Consider the following 1,002-nt stretch of genomic DNA (forward strand, 5'->3'; position numbering starts at 1 on the left):
AAAAGTTATTATAAATCTGTATTACATCTATATTAACAACCTGGCAAAACCGGTGAGGGACATTCCTTGACAGAAAACCTAAAGAGCAATTTAGAAGTCACCGTAGTTATACTAAAACGATGCGATGAAAACATCATTTTGGTGACCTAATCGAGTTAGGAGAGGCCCTGTTGTTGTTGTTGTTGTTGTTGATAACGCCAAGCATAGAGATTGCAAAGGTCCAGATTACCCCAGTGCTGAGTATAAGCTCCTAGTGAATACCATAACTATGCAGTATAATATCTACAACCACTAAATTGTGATGGAACTCAAGTACTATAATGACACTGAGGAAACCGAGAGGACGACAATAGATCATCAACTTAATGCTTCTCCTCCTCCTTGGAAGCCTCCTCGAAGTCGCCTTCCACCTCAGGGACCTCAGCAGCAGCCTCCTCCACCTTAGCCTTCTGCTGGGCCTCTTGGGCGAGCCTCATCTGGTTGGCGATCTCCTTGAGCATAGCAACATTCTCAGGTCCGAGCTGAGGGATGATCTCAGGCATGAGCTCATCAACAGTCTTCTCAGCAGCGTTACCACCGGAAACGACGAAGGTGTTGGCACCAATGGCTGCTTGGACTGAGGTGAAGGAGAAATTATTATTAGAAAAAACCATACCACACCTCGCCTACATTTCGGCCTCTCAAAGTGAATGATATTGGAATCAGCCTTGAACATGTTGACCTCATCTATACCTGAGCACATAAGATACAAGCCCTGCCCAGTTCCTGATGACCACCTACCAGGAATCTCGTGACATCCAAGTCGCTTAAGCATACCGAAGAGCTTCTTATCATCACTAGCAGCACTCGAGCCGCGATGGACTGCCTTTCTATTCAGACGGGCTGAACCTGAGAGTCACTATAGCGCAAATATTAGTAATGAACTCGAGTGAAAACGGCAAGTGAATTTCCCTAGGGCAACTACCTCTGCCTCCAGCTCGCTGAGCACCATCACCGAGCTTG

General features: G+C 46.2%; 1 protein-coding gene across 1 annotated transcript; it reads right to left on the reverse strand.

Moving 5' to 3' along the window:
* Positions 1 to 362: 362 nt before the first annotated feature.
* On the reverse strand, positions 363 to 814 carry Pmar_PMAR025806 (basic transcription factor 3b, putative; the record flags this gene model as incomplete). Its single annotated transcript, XM_002777883.1, has 3 exons — positions 363 to 616; positions 670 to 732; positions 781 to 814. 3 exons carry the CDS (start codon positions 812 to 814, stop codon positions 363 to 365), a joined length of 351 nt encoding a protein of 116 aa, XP_002777929.1.
* Between the last annotated feature and the right edge of the window lie 188 nt (positions 815 to 1,002).

This window comes from Perkinsus marinus (assembly GCF_000006405.1).
Source record: "Perkinsus marinus ATCC 50983 genomic scaffold scf_1104296950872, whole genome shotgun sequence".
Classification (NCBI taxonomy): domain Eukaryota; phylum Perkinsozoa; order Perkinsida; family Perkinsidae; genus Perkinsus; species Perkinsus marinus.